The sequence below is a fragment of the Molothrus ater genome, chromosome 2, assembly GCF_012460135.2.
Source record: "Molothrus ater isolate BHLD 08-10-18 breed brown headed cowbird chromosome 2, BPBGC_Mater_1.1, whole genome shotgun sequence".
NCBI classification, from domain to species: domain Eukaryota; kingdom Metazoa; phylum Chordata; class Aves; order Passeriformes; family Icteridae; genus Molothrus; species Molothrus ater.
Genome location: NC_050479.2, coordinates 5,408,338 through 5,422,027, shown reverse-complemented (window position 1 = coordinate 5,422,027; position 13,690 = coordinate 5,408,338). Strand labels below are relative to the sequence as shown.

At 43.8% G+C, this 13,690-nt stretch overlaps 1 protein-coding gene across 2 annotated transcripts; it reads right to left on the bottom strand.

Moving 5' to 3' along the window:
* Nucleotides 1-5,258: 5,258 nt before the first annotated feature.
* Nucleotides 5,259-13,633, bottom strand: NDUFV3 (NADH:ubiquinone oxidoreductase subunit V3). Of its 2 annotated transcripts, none has more exons than XM_036389880.2 (3): nt 13,540-13,633; nt 13,366-13,441; nt 5,259-5,546 (listed from the first exon to the last, which is right to left on the bottom strand). In XM_036389880.2, exons 1-3 carry the CDS (start codon nt 13,588-13,590, stop codon nt 5,389-5,391), a joined length of 285 nt encoding a protein of 94 aa, XP_036245773.1. In that variant the 5' UTR covers nt 13,591-13,633; the 3' UTR covers nt 5,259-5,388. The 2 variants fall into 2 exon arrangements, with proteins under 2 accessions (XP_036245773.1, XP_036245764.1); XM_036389871.2 differs by lacking the exons at nt 13,366-13,441; nt 13,540-13,633 and adding exons at nt 9,213-10,169; nt 11,494-11,738.
* Nucleotides 13,634-13,690: the final 57 nt, after the last annotated feature.

Here is a 13,690-nt window from a genome sequence, read left to right as displayed (position 1 = left end):
GTTCTTCAGCAAGGACTTGAGAGAAAAACTCCTTCTCCACATCCAGCTGCCAAGAGAAAAGGAGTTGAAAAACACCGATTTCTTATGGCTAACGGGAGGGTGATATAAAAGATGGAGTCCATTGACTGGTGTCCAGAGACAACAACCTGGTATGAATTCCAGCACCATTCCACTTCCCAGCAGCTGGATTTCTCACCAGGGTGGATTGCTGGTTTTGGACACCTCCCCATTTTTTCCTGTCTGTTAACAGTCTTCCACTAGTAAGTATTTGGAACAGTTGTAAAGCTTTTTTTGTATCTCAACGGCCTTGCCATTGCCTGAATGCAGTTTCAAAATCTCTGGCATTTCTGCCCAGCCTATCTGAAGTGTATTTTTGTCACGCTGTTAATAAGCACTGCATCTCCTGGGAGAACCTCAGCTAGCTCAGAGCTCTTAAACAATGTGTGCCCCCAAGACAGAAGTTGTAAGGAAAACATGTTTCCCATGTTTTACTCGTTTTTATTCTGGGTTGCTCGCTAAATAGATGTGATGTACAAAGAGAAAGTTGGGACCACTAACTCCTCATCTATAAAGTAAGGATGAGAACCTAAGGAATTATGCAATTTGCCAGGCAGCCAGAGGTCTCACAAATGATCCAGTCCAACACCTGAGTCATAAGGAGCCATAAGGACTCATTAGGACCATCCTTGCTCTCAGTTCTTGCATTTTCCTTCTGTATTCTGAGTTTCTTTCCAGCTCCCCTCCCTTTTCTCACAGTCCTCAAACTATAGGATGGAGCTCACTTCTAGGAATACCCCAGGAGGCCTTGGGAAACATCCATGCACTTCAGAATGGCTTTGTTTGGCATGATTTTAAGCTAAATTAAAAAAAGCATGGAACTGCCTTTTGGAAAAGGAGCATGTGGAAATGAGCAATGGAAGTGTGGAGGGGTGGTGATCTCAAGTCCCTTTCCAGGGAAGGGTAACTCCTGCTCTCTTCTTTGAGGCACAACGTGAGCATTTGTGTAGCACAAGGTGTGCCATGGCTTGCATGTTCCCTCTCCCCTGCCAGAGAGATGCTGTCACACATTTTAGAAACCAAGTGTCCCCCCATGGCCAAATGGAATAGCAAGAGCACCTCACTATCATGGACTAGAAACAGAAAATGAAGCAAAATCACAACCAAAAACAACCAAAAAAATCAAGCATAAATAATCTACATTAGCTCATTTTTTACATTACTGCTTCAGGAAGTGTCTGCTTGGGAAAGGGCACTGCCATTTCAACCGCAATTCAGACTGGAGTAACAAAAACAAGCCCATGAAGAATTTTAGGTGTTGATTATAACAAAGACATGTGGCCTTGGCTCTGTGAGTGTTAGAAATTAAAATGCATATAGGCTGTATTCTGTGGTGCTACGGATTTACAGAAGCATGTTCCTGTCAATCTATTCTGCAGTTAAAAGTTTGTAAAGAGGCCAGGAGAGACCAAAACAAATTTTGAGACTGACTCCACGCACTGAACCAAAGTTGTTGGGATATTTCATTATAAATACATGTACTTAAACATGTCTCTAACTATGCATTGATACATAGTTACCAAAACTGCCACATATCCAAGACTTCCAGAGGTGGGTATGAATTTCCAAGTGTAATTGAATGTGTGTAGACAAAAAAAAAGGGGAGCTCAAAAATATTTGTAGATTGTATTAGGAGTGATCCTGAACTGAACACTGAGGATAACATCTAAGCATTGAAAACATAGAATCATAGAAAAATTCTTTAAAATTCCACTAAAAAGAGCCACATGAGATAAGGATGATCTGGAAACTTGGTGGGATTTGTTTAAAATCCTAAGAGTTTAATTAATGTTACTCAGAGTTGAGAGGATCTCTGGTTAAGGAGTCAATCACTCAGGTGTTAGAAGTAACCTGGTCTGAAAGGGACAACAAGGGGGATTCTTGCCTTTATTCACCTCCTTGGAGGGTGCAGAAAGGACAAAGCCAGGCTTGTCAGAAATGTGGAGTAAGGATCAGCATCAGGTGACAAAAAAAATTCTAATTAGGCAACAGGTAAAGGCTTTTTGTCTTTTAAATCACAAGAATGTCCAAATGGTGGAGAAGGTGACCAGAGAGCCTGCAGGATCTCCATCCCTGAGTGTATTTGGAACTCAACTGGACAAGGTCCAGGACAAGCTGATCTAATTGCAGCTGCTGCAGAGCAGAGGACTGATCATCTCAGGACTTCCAAGCTCAGTCTGCACAATTCTGATGTTTGGATGCTACACAGGATACTGGGAGTTCTGCTCGCTCACTGCACATCAGCCACTGAGGGGACCCACCAGGAATTCCAGCTGTTTGGAGCAGACAAGCAATGGCATCTCTTGTGCTGAGAGAAAAGACTGGGGCAGGTTTTTAGGGCTCAGTGGATTTGTTCTGGTTTTTGAACACTGGGGACATTCTGTGGAAGATCTGTCAGTGCACTCAGTGAAAATTCTCATTTCCCAGTTTGAAAGAAAACTTGAAGAGATCCTTATAGATTTCAATTCTCATCATGACTGGAGGCCACAGGAAGCCCCAGAAGGAGCAGAAAAGTCTTGAACTTTTTTAATACCTAAAGCTGTAATACCACAGGCTGTGTTTGCAGTACCACTTCTGGACCTTGAATTAGGGGTTTCCAATGGCTGTCCAGAACCTAATGGGTTCCAAACTACTTTGGAAGATCTAAGTGTGAAAAAATGATGAAAAGCAATTTTGTGCAAAACTGCACTTAAAAAAAATACATAAAGTTTAAAAACCATCTCCTTTGACAAGGAAAGTGGTTGCTTCATCTTTTCAATGAGAGGAAAGTGAATTCCACTTTCCAGATTTTCTTGTATTCTCCCAGTAATGCAATTTACATTGAAAACCCCACTTCTGAAGTCTGTGCTGGGCCTGAACAGCTGGCTTTCACAGTAACTAAGCTGAGACTTAATTTCTTTCACATTTGAGGTTTTCCAGGAATTATGTTAGCATCCTGGATTATACATTCTTCCAAACAAGGTCCCTGACTTATCTGACAAGTGCCTAGCACAGCAAGCAAAGTTACTAACGTTACAGAATTTGAGCATATTGTGTCACATCCTGCTTACAATTTAAATGTTAGCATATGACTCAAGCACAGCAACATCTGATAATAGCCAAGGACAAAAACATGAAGCCTTTTTCATTGAAATCCAGGAAAACACAACAGTGGGAAAAAATTATTGGTGCCTTCCTTGCACAATCTGCCTTCCCAGGGCAGACTGGTTCACTGAGCAGGGCAAACCTAAGACATGCAGCACAAGAGTTATGAGGTTATTTGACTTCCAGCTTCATTTTAGAGGTGCAGAAAGATCACCAGAAGACACCAAGGCAGGGTTACATGGATAGAAAAGGCATCCACCATTAATTTTTGCTGTGATCTTGAAACAAGGGTAGCAAAATGCCTGTCCCCAAACCAGATAGAATCTCCTTAGTTAGAAATGGAGCTGAGCAGAAGGTGGGAGTTGACTGAAAAAAAAGATACATTTCTACCTCAACCCACTCCTCCTGGGCTGATCCAGTCCCTGTTTCAAACACCAACCCTCCTGAGAAATAAAAAGGGCACGAGGTGAGCAAGTCTGATTCCTAACAGCCACCAGTGACAGCTACTGTGGGCAGCCAGAGTAAATACACATTTCACTTTTACTGCAGAGTCTGACAATTTGCAGCCTCCTTCTGCAGTCCCAGAGCAGCTCAGAGCACAGTTCAGCACCAGTGCAGCTCTGAGCTCTGGGGCTCAGGTTTCCTCGTGGAGTCTCAGGTAATAACAAATCACAGCAGCATTACTGGGGCCTCCTGTGGGCCCTTCACAAAGGAAGACCCCAATTCTTTCATGTTTTTAATGCTAGCAGCAAATTTCTCTCCCTTTTACAAGGACAGAGTACATGGGACCATTGGTGTCTCCAAGTGACTTTCTGCTCTTTATTCCTCAGCACGTGGATTTATACATTAACAGATTTCTAAATTTCAGTTGGAGTCACTAACATGCTCTTTATTTTTTACAGGACAATAAAATTGCTTGCCAGGGGTTTCTGACTTAAAATTCTGCACAGCAAATTGATGTAGGCCTCTTGATCCTTCTTACCACATTTTTGCCAAGTTACAGTATAAAATATCTGCTCTACTAATTGCACCCAGGGATTCACATCCAATATCCAGATAGACTCCTAAAGCTGACTCTGTTTTCCCTTTGATCTTGCCTGGTCTGTTGCTTGAAAGAATACAGACAGGTGATGGAAAATGCTGGAGTTATTGCAAGAACTGCTTAAAGGCCAATTAACTCCAAAAAAGCCCAAAATGAACAAGAAGCCAAAATGGAACTAAACCCACAACAGCTGGCGGCCATCAAGGCGATTTTCCCAGAAGGCAGAAGACTGTTACTAATAGGATGGAAATACAAAATTTACTGAGACCAACTGTAACTGCTGATAACGTGCATTGAGAAGTGCCTCATGGCTCACATTTTCTGCAGAGCAAGGCTGAGGCTGGACAGCAATTTTAACTTTTAGTGTGGGGGAAAAAAAGAAGTGGGAAATTAAACATACTCCCAACAATTAGTACCAGGAGCTGTTTTTACCCTTATGGTATTTTCATCACATTTAAAAATAATCATTCAAGAGAAATAGGTTTTTTCCTACAAGTTTAATCAACACAGTAAAAGTCTATTAGGAACTGCCCACTGAGATTCTCTTACATTTAAAATGATTTCAATTACTGCTGGAGCCCCCAACAGATGATTAAATAAAGTTCTATGTTCTGTTCTCCCTTTACAAGAGCAGAGGTTTTGAGATGTTTCAATCACATTACATAAACTTGCATTCCTCCACTAACACAAAACATTCACTCTTGCCACAGGAGACAAACACTTCTTGTGCTGCTCCCAGCCAATGATTTGAACTCCCAAATCCAGAGTAAACATTACCCCTTCAGGGCTGGGAACATGTTTGTGTGCAAGGAGCACAGCCCACTGCAGTACAGTGACACCAAATGAAACATGGCCCATACTCCACAGGAGCTGAACCCCACAGGAATCTTTGATGTGGTCCTGTAAGAATGGTCACTATCCAAAGTTTGGAGACACTGAAAAATCAAAAAGACTTTTTTACACTATCACCAAATAATATATATGGAGAGGTAGAAAAGATACTTTTATTCAGTGATGATTCATTTGCAGTTCACTCATAAAAGTCAAGAAGTGAGGGACTCCAACAGCCAGGAAGAACTGTTCAAAAGCCCAAGTTATTATGCCTTTATTATTTATTATCTGATTTCAATTATACAGATGAAGCAACAGTGCTAAATAGAACAATTCCCCATCCTGCCTGGGTGTTTGTTGAAGGTGTGGCTCTCTCAGTGCCTTGGTGATGGTCTTCCAGAGGATGGCTGAGGCTGCCTGTACTTTGCAAGGATAGCAACATAGTCATGGAAGGTGAACGTGTGATAGTCGTGGTGCTGCAGGTTCTTGTAGGTGGAATTATCCAACTCCTCTGGAGCAGGCTGAGCTGGCTCTGTGAAAACAAACAGCAACTGGTGACTATGAGGATGCCACACCAGAAGACAATGTTTTTAAGCCCTGAGTCAGCCTTCATAAATTGTCAGATCCCTCGTCCAGTCAATATTTGAAAGAAATAAAAGTCAGCAACTTGAACAAAAGGAGAAGTTTACTAAGTCCAGCTGGTGCCTAAGGCAGCACATGCAGTGGGGAACAGGGATCAGCACAAGGCATCTCGTACAGGTTTGAAACCCAAACCACCACCTAATGCTGGGGGTGGAAAGGGCAGAACATTCCATTTATCTCTGGAAGACATATGTCTGCATTTCCTGGCTCTCTCATATTTGCCTTGGTTTTCATTCCAGCCAGAACAGTAGGTGACATTCTTAGCAAACCAGGAGGGGCAAAGGAGCAGTACAAGTCATGTATCATCCTGTCAGACCACGAGATACAGCTCTCAGAGCTGCTTTACAGATTGAATTTTTGCCATGGGGAGAAGCAATGGAATTAGCAACATCTCCACCATTTAATTTCAAATGTGGTTATATCAAACAGTAATCTATCAAGAGCCTTTGATGTAAATTTTTTTCTTGTAAATATAATCTTCTAACCTTTGTATTAACTCTCCTTCAAAAAAGAATAACCCAATAAAGTGATTTAGAACTCATTACTTCCTCTAAAGCCAACATAAATTCTTGTGCTTTTAGAATATTATGCAGATCTAGGCAGTATCATTTACATAAAAGGTTCTTACACAGGCTGATTTTACAACCAAGCAAATTGCAAGAAATAAAACTTTACTCCCAGTATTAATTTATTCTTGTATACCCAGAGTTTTAACAACAGAAGAAGACACACAGTGTAGTGAAAAGCTTTGTTGTATAAATTTGTATGTGGTGGCTCAGGTTAGATTGTATTAAGCCCTTATTTTAACAGGTCCATCTACAATAAAAACACAAGAACTTGAACACCAGGATTTCCCTTTACTTATGACATAATTAATGCAGTGTGAAGCTATCAGATTAAGAGAAATATCTGTAGCATTTAGCAAGGCTTGCTTATAAAACTCAAGGTAGTAAGTCATGGTTTCAGCAAAACATGACAGGAAATGCCCCTGTGCCTGCTGCTCAGCTCTCCTGACAGAGCTCACAGGAGATGAGATGCAGGCAGAAAAAGCAGATGATGCTCTTTGCTGCAAAGAGCCCCAGGAACAGGCAAGGGGAGGCAAGAGTAGCTCAACCTGCAAGAGCCAGTTCCAAACTCAGAGACAGATGTGCAGGAAGGGAAGCAGATGGAGCCGTGCTCTTCCTGCCCAAATACACTGCACTTGGCTTCTCAAGGAAAAAATTATTCCTGAGTTCATCCTCCCCACACTTCATCCTTCATCTCTGCTTTGTCTCCTAAAGAGCAAGCACTTCTTGGGATGCTCTTCTGAAATGAATCACAGGCCTATTTCTGAGCTCCCAGCTACAACTTTGCTCCTCACTCAGCAGTTCAAGGCAGCAGTTTTTGCTGACTGCTCTACAAAGGGATGACATCACCTCAACATCCAGGTTTGCATTGAGAAAAATTCTTTTTACATCTTTTGTGTGGCTGCTGCAGAGTTTGCAGACTTAAGGACACAGGGGCAGGGCAGAAGTAGGAGTTACAGGTGGTACAGTCAGCTGTGAATGTTGAACAAGGAAAAGCAGTGGCTGCTCTCAAAGAAGCAAGAGAGAACAAGATACATCTGGAGAAACCAGAAAAGAAAAATGTTTGAGCATCTAGAACTCCACTGTGGATGAATGGTGAGAAAAGCATCATCTGTAGATAAAAACAAAGAGCCCTTCCCAAATTTTTGTTATTTTTAAAAGAAAGCTTATGCTGTTGATTGCAAGAAGGAACAAGCAAATCAAAATATCAACAACAGTGCTGCATTTTGGTTTTTAAACTGCAGAATTATTTAGGTTGGAAAAGACCTCCAAGGTCGAGTCCAGCACTGAGTACCACTTCCAGTCATCTGAGCTGCTGTCAAGGAAGAAGGAAAGGGAACAGATGAATTATGAGCCACCTAACCCCTGAAACAGAAGGCAGGCCTTTCACTCAGCACCATCTCCTGGAAGCTGCCATACAAATGCAATTATTTTGTCCCTTAACCTGGTGAGGCAGTTCAGAGTCACAGAATGGCTGAGGTTGGAAGACACCTCTGTAGGTCAGCTGGTCCAACCCCAAATGCTGGGGCAGGGTCAGCTACAGCAGGAGGCCCAGGGCCCTGTCCAGACAGCTTCTGAGTGTCTGACAGGATGGAGACCCCACCACCTCTCTGTGCAACTTGTGCAGTGCACCATCACTCACAGGAAAGAAGTGTTTACTGATGTTCAGGCAAAACCCTGTGTTTCAGTTTGTACCCACTGCTTCATGCCCCACCACTGTGCACCACTGAAAAGCCTCACCTCTGTCTTCTCTGCACTCCCCTTCTGCTATTCCCACACATGGATGATGTCCTGTCTAAACCTTCTCTTTTCTGGGCAGGACAGTCCCAGCTCTCTCAGACTTTCCCCACAACAGAGATACCCCAGTCCCTCCATCATTTCAGTGGCACTTTGCTGGTGTCTATCCAGCATTCCCACATTTCCCTTGCACTGGGGAGCCCCAAAATGAACACTGCCCCCCCAGTGCACCTCAGCAGGGGAGGAGCTGCAGCTCCCTCAGTCTGCTCCTCCCAGGTCACCCTCGGTGGCCTTTGCAAGGGCACATTGCTGGCTCATGTTCAATCTGCTGTTCCCTTGGCCCTCAGGGCCTTTCCTGAAGGATGATACCCAAGCAACCTTAAATTAATGCTGCTTTTACTTCCAGCAGGCAAATTCTTTAATTCAAAGTAGCAATGAGAAGAGGGGTCTCAAGAATGGCAGATTTATACTGCCTAAGATGAAAAGCAGAATCTCAAGAGATCAGGACAGAGAGACATCTGCTACTGGGATAGACAAAATGAGATCAGCAGGACCATCAATGAACAGGATGGCAGTAAATAAGAAGGGAAGGTCAGACAGGGAAGCACAGCTGAGGAGATGATTATGTGATGGTGTTTCCTGAAAACACACCACTGTCTCCTCCCCAGCCCTCTACAACACTGACTCACTACTTCCACACGAGTTGCTTGCAACCTTCCAGTGTCAGAATCAGCAGTGCCTGTTTCTGGCATTACACTATGATTTTTCGAAGTCTTCTGAAATCTGAAACATTGACAGCTTGGGAAAAAACCCATCAAAACAAAACCCCAAAAAACCCAAAACAAAACCAGAAAGATGGCAGGGTTTAAGCAACAATGAGATGGCACCAAATTTGACTCATGAGAATGACAGCCACCAAATCCTTCCAAGAAAAGAGAAGAATGAAAACAAGTGTTGTCATATAAAGCCCATGATTTTGCTCACAGTGGAAACAATCTTGATTCCATTTTATAAGTAACTGTTTTATGAAACTATAAATACAGAGAAATGAAACCACTTCCTTTCCCAGCATAACTGGAGACTGAGTATTACTAACAGCTTATAACAATTAGCAATGAACAATTTATCTTCCAGAAAGTCACTGCCACTCTGCCAGCTTCAGTAGAAAGATCAGAGAAGATGTAGAGACCCTTTAAAAAAGTCAAACCCTAGCCCAGACGAACCAAAACAGTTCAAACAATTTAAAGCTGTACCCTCTGTTGTGCTGCTTTCTCCAGCCTGGACTCCTGCTTCCTGCATGGTCTCCTCTTTTGCTGTGGTGCCCATCACCAACGTTGTGCTTCCAGAAATCTCTTCCACTTTAGGAGCAGTTACTCCTTTTGCTTCCAACTCCTGTGCCTCCTTCATCTTTTCCTTCTCTCCTCTGGATAGCAGATCTTGCTTTTTGTCTTCCTGAGTCACTGCTGAGGCTTTCAGCTGAATAGCTGCTACCTGGGGTCCAATGGATTTTTCCTCCACATGATCAGATTTAGCAGTGACATCGGTCAGGTCCAGACTTTTCACCACATGTGGTTCTAAGCCCAGCTTCTGTTCTTTTGGAGGGGATTTTACTTTGGGGTGTCTTGCTTTGGATTTTGATGTTTCCTGGCTGACTGATGTTTTAGAAAATTTGACCTGCTTTACAGGAGACACGTCAATTTCTGGTTTGCGTGGCAGCTTCTTAATTCCATATTCTTTGAGGGATTTCTGGGACAATTTCTCTTTTGCCAGCAGTGATGCCTTTACTGCTATATTCTCAGAAAAGATGGGATCTCGTCTGGGAAACTCAACTTTAGTTTTAGTGGCAACTTCTGAATCACCAACATTTTCATCCTCAGAATCTGAGCTAGAATCTGACTCTGAGCTGGATGAAGATGAAGACTGTTCCTCAGCTAACTTTTTCCTCAGGCCTCCTCCTGTTGCAGGCGTGGTGAGGTTTTTGTCCTCACGGGAGGAAACAACTCCTCGCTGAGGAAACACAACCTGAGTTTTTCTTGCCATGGGCATCCTCGTGTCTTCAGCAGGTTTTGCAGCTTCCTTGAGGGTGGTACTAGAAATGCTCTCACCTTTGTCTGCAGACAGCAGGTGAGAGCTAGAAGACAACATTTTACGAAATTCAACTGGTGCCTTCATGGCAAGCAGCTTGGTGCTCCCCTGTGGTGCCGCTACATCTAGGAAACGGCATAGAGAGGATTATCATCATTGTATCTGACATCACTATCACTGATCTTAGTCACACAGTTTTAACTTTCAGAGGTAATCTGCTACAAAAATAAACTGAAAGTAATTAGAATGCTAAATAGAGGCATTGCAAAGCAGAAAGTTTTTAGATTTAGGTTAAAGGAACTGGAGTTCTACTAGCATGTAACAGTTTTTGCTGCTGCGATACCAAAACTCGAGCGATAAACCCTCGTGTTCCTCACTTTGCCAGACCCCTCCAAGAGCTGGTTTTCCCTCAACTCTGCAGCACTGGAGAAGGTCTGCAGACACTTCCCTATCCCAGGTGAGCATTAATTAGGATGGCTCAGCCAAGCTCTTCAAGCACTGCTGCAGACAAGCCTGGTCTGTGAACAAGCCAGGGAAGCAGAGAGACAGTGAAGAGACACAGCCACAGCTGCTGCAAGAGTTACCCTGGGAGCAGAGGGCAGGGATGACTCCCAAAAGGAAAAGCAGCAGAGGAAGAGATACCTGAGGCCATCCATGAAAATGTTACTTGCTCTCTGTCCCATGAGCTGCCCCCTGAGGTGTGTCCCCACAGCTCAACACCATTTCCCCAGGACCTCATCTCCCCCAGGCTTCACTCCCTATTTCTCCTTGGAGACCTCTTTGTTAAAGGGCTCATAGAAGATCTCCTGATGCTCCACGTTTGTTTCTGTCTCAGTTTCTTCTCCCTCATGGACACCCGCACTAGGCTAAACTCTCCAGACAAGGAAACCAACATTTGAAGGAGAAGGCAGCAATTTTCAGGTCCTTTCAGGGAATACATAGTATCTCTTGGATGCTTATTATCATCCTCAAGAGGCTGTGCAACAGCAAATACTGTTGTGGTTACAGAAAACGGGAGGTCAAGGAGGGCTGGGAGCACACTAAGAAGATTCACCACGGCTGAAATTGGCTACAGTAAAGCCAACTCCATTACAAGTTGCACCACTTCCAACCAGCAGCAAAATTCAACACACTTCCAGCCTATTATGCAGATTTTTCTGCAGAGTTTGGAAATCCAGATCTACTTTATATGCCCATAAACTAAATACAGCTTTCCCCTCACTGGTATTGTGTGGTAATACCTTGTATGAATCAAGGAGTTATTACCATTAGCTCTGAACAGAAGCAAGTCTTGAGCAATGTCTAAATGAAAACATCACAGAAGAGACAAGCACATGAAAATAAAAGCAAAGTATTTAAGAAAGAAATGCAAAGATTTATGATAACAAAATACAATAAAAGAAGGTATCGGGTTTGCAGGTAGTATTTGGAATAATTTCAAGCACATACTTCTCTCTGGCAGATGGAAGGTGCAGGATGGGAAGGAAGGGCAGGGGGAGGCAGGAGGATGGGCAGCCACCTTTGGAAGAGGTCTGACTCCCTGCACAGACTGACCCAGCCAAACAGCAGCCTGCAGAAACTAACACGGGAGGAAGCGTCACTCGGCATGGAAGAGCTCCTCAGAGAGGCAGAGAAAAGGTTAAACTAACACAAGGATGGCAGAAGGAGGATAGAAAAGGGAAAGCTGAGCAAAACCTGAAGAAGTTAAAACATCCTAAGAAACCAAGAGGGCAGGAAAAATTCAACTTGACCATTAGTTACTGGGATAATAACTTTAAACAGTTAAGTTTGGATAAGTGAAAATGATAGATTTTATGATTAAAAGCTGAAACATCCAACACAACTGATCCACTCTAGTTAAGGTATTTCAAACTTTGCAGCAGCTAATCTGTACCTGCATCACTTTGCCAAAAGAACAACACCCCCAAATCAGTGACAGAAACAGCATTCCCAGATGTGTTCCTCCTGCATCATTCCCAGCACGTATCTAAAGGCTGATCACACTCAGAGAGATGACAGGCAGAAATCACAGCTCTACTTCCCATCATTGACTCTGTGTGTAAACACAACCTTTTTATCAAAGCAAGGAAAATTTGCACATCCTGTTCCAGCCAGAATCTGGCAAAGGCAGCTGCATCCTATAATCTTAATTCTATACATCTTAATTAACCTGGAGTGTTTGCAGGGGAAGCAGCTGGCCTAAGAGGGCTCCTGACACAAATCAGACCTGCAGGACAGTGAATCCAGAAACTGATACCAAAGTGCATCTCAAACACACTTAATGCAAAAAAATAAATCATAATAAAAAGCAATTTGCTGGTCAATGAATCTATGCAGTGAAGGCTCTCTTAATGGAACAGCCAGGCTTTTATTTGCTTTGGCATTTAAGAAGGTGCCTTCAACTGCTTTTTCAGTGATCTTTTCTACAGCAGTCAACAAGTCTGATCACTCCTACATATGGTTCCATGGAGCTTTCCTGTTTCAGCACCTGGATCTCTAATTTGGGACAGGAAACCTCACTGAACCACTGAGCCTCCATTTACACAAACAAGACATCAGTCTTTGAAATTTGTATTCCTGCTTTGACTCAGGGATAAAAGGGGCTCAAATACTCCTCAATTCAGGATGTAGGGCAGCATCCAAACCAAGGTTCAGGCTTGCAGATCCATGGGGCAAGAAGCATTATAACCAAATTTAACACACAGGGCAATGGCAGCTTCTTACACCGCTGCCTGGAGCTGCTCTTTGAGATATTTGGATTTTGGAAGTCCTTCTCTAAGTCCTTCTATTTTTTAAACTTGACAACACAAACATTTCAAAGGACAAGAGCAAACATCTAAAGTTGAAAACTAGATTTTACACCTCATTAAAAACACTTCCAGGGATGGGGCATCCACAGCTTCTCTGGCCAACCTGTGCTAGGGACTCACTTTACTTTCAGAGTAAAGAATTTTTCCTGATATCTGACCTAACCCTAATTTCTTTCAGTTTGACATACACATTGAACAGTCTGACACTGCCCTATCCAGCTTGGCCTTGAATATTATTAAGGTGAACGTAAACAGGAAAGACGTGACAAATAAAACTATATATGTATATATAGCCTATAAATATACTCCATACAGCCAGACCTTTACTTTTACCTTTATTACTACACGGTACATTTTATCAGAAACCCTCGTTTACATGGCGGTGACCTTTCAGTCCTTGTTCTTCGCAGCTTATGCAGGGCCTCTTCCGAGGCCTGACCTTGCCCAGCTCTCCTCACCCTTTCCTTTTACTGACACCCCGATTCCTCTTACAGTCAAACCCCCCTCTTACTCTTTGGCGGCGGCGGCGGCGCCGTCCCGGTGCCCACCGGCTTCGTGCAAAGCCCCCGCGCCTCCAGCTGCAGCACCTGCACGGCACAACACAACAAGAGTTAACAGAGCGGGAGGAAATCCCGACAGCTGAGGGGGTGCGGGGGCAGGAACTCTCCCGGAGGAGCCCCTTTACCTCGCGGCCCACCGCCCTCCCGCCGCCCCTCAGCGCCGCGGCCGCCGCCATCTTGCCCAGAGCCCTCACGGCGCCCCCGCGGCCTCCGGGTGGGCGGGGCGGGCTCGGGGTGACGTCAGCGCGGTGCGCGGTGACGCAATCGCGCACGTGG